General features: G+C 30.3%; 1 protein-coding gene across 1 annotated transcript in view; it reads right to left on the bottom strand.

Moving 5' to 3' along the window:
- Positions 1–1,355, bottom strand: part of LRP1B (LDL receptor related protein 1B) — a 1,967,638-nt gene that overhangs the window by 1,159,450 nt on the left and 806,833 nt on the right. Inside the window, exon 17 of the mRNA XM_007946050.1 lies at positions 679–819. Within this exon, the coding sequence (XP_007944241.1) occupies positions 679–819 (141 nt within the window). The remainder of the gene's footprint in view (positions 1–678; positions 820–1,355) is intronic.

Below are 1,355 nucleotides of genomic sequence, written 5' to 3'. Positions count from 1 at the left end.
GAAGATTGCAACCAATGTCATGAAACAAAATGTGTATGAACTGTTGAATGGAAAATGAATTTTCTCTGTAAACATTCACGCAAATGACAATTAAAAAAATATGAATTCCAGTGAATGGTAAATAGCTAAATAGTAGCCAAAACAAAAGATAAATCAAAACTTTCATTTCTGTTTGAGTGTTCCATATGTGTTTCAGCCATACAATAAGCCAAAGAAGCTAAGTAATAACATGTTCTAAACTGGTGTCTGTTTCCTTGGATCTTCTTCAAAGTTCATTTGCGAAGGAGCAATGGTGTGGATCGTGACCTTTTGTACAAATAGTTCTGTCTTAAGGAGATTAAATTTACTTCCCCATCTTCAAATTCAAAGATCCAAAGCGGTCTCCTCAGCAACCTTCTGGCTTTGGAATGATGCTAATTGCACCATAGAAAAGGAAAGGAGATGATTTTTGGAGGAACCAAAAATATACTATTTGGCTGGAGGAGGGTGACAAAAATCATTACTTTTAAATTTTACAAAGAAGGTAATTTATAATCTTTACAAATGATAACTGATGGAAAACAATGAGTTTAATTTTTGGCAAAGATATTTTAAGATTTTCACAAACTTCTTGGATAATTCACACATTCAAAGATTCAGGGAAAAAAAAAAATTAAGATTACTCAAAGGAGAACATACAGCAATTTATTGGATCCTCATCACTTCCATCCAAGCAGTCATCATCACCATCACATTTCCACCGAGCTTGGATACAATGTCTGTTTTTGCAGCGAAATTCTCCAGTTTTACACGTATGAGGTAATGCTTCTCCAGGATTAACTAGGGTTAAAAAAAATATCCAAGATATATGAAAAATATTATCTAAAACAATGTATTACACTGTAAATTGTGTTATACAAACAAAAAATTACTTCATTTTACTTTAGAAAATATGAAAACTTCTTAACATTGTAGTGAAAGCTATCTCAGGAATGAGAAAATTTCTGTCAATAATTATTCCACTAAGAATTTTAAAGATTTTTTCTAAACAGCTGTGACCAAAATATTAATACCAATACTAATAATATAATATTACCTTATATTTATATTGAGTTTATAATTTTACTTTTAAAAGGATTTTTATTTATAATCTCAATTGATCACCAGAATAATGCATAGTTAGCCATGCTAAGGAATTATTACTTTCATTTTATAGAAGATTTCACTGAGAATTAAAGGGAAAAAAAAAAAAAAAAAGGAACAGCACACAGAAATGATGGTTAGATTAACTTTACTAATCTTCCAGTGGGAGGAAAAACTCAGGTCCAGTTGAGGGTTGAAGAAAGAATCGAATAATCCAAAAATATCATTGTTAT

Source organism: Orycteropus afer, unplaced genomic scaffold, assembly GCF_000298275.1.
Source record: "Orycteropus afer afer isolate SDZICR_OR568_19922 unplaced genomic scaffold, OryAfe1.0 scaffold00148, whole genome shotgun sequence".
Lineage (NCBI taxonomy): Eukaryota > Metazoa > Chordata > Mammalia > Tubulidentata > Orycteropodidae > Orycteropus > Orycteropus afer.
The sequence above is the reverse complement of the archived record's forward strand: the minus strand, read 5'-3'. Positions and strand labels throughout refer to the sequence as shown.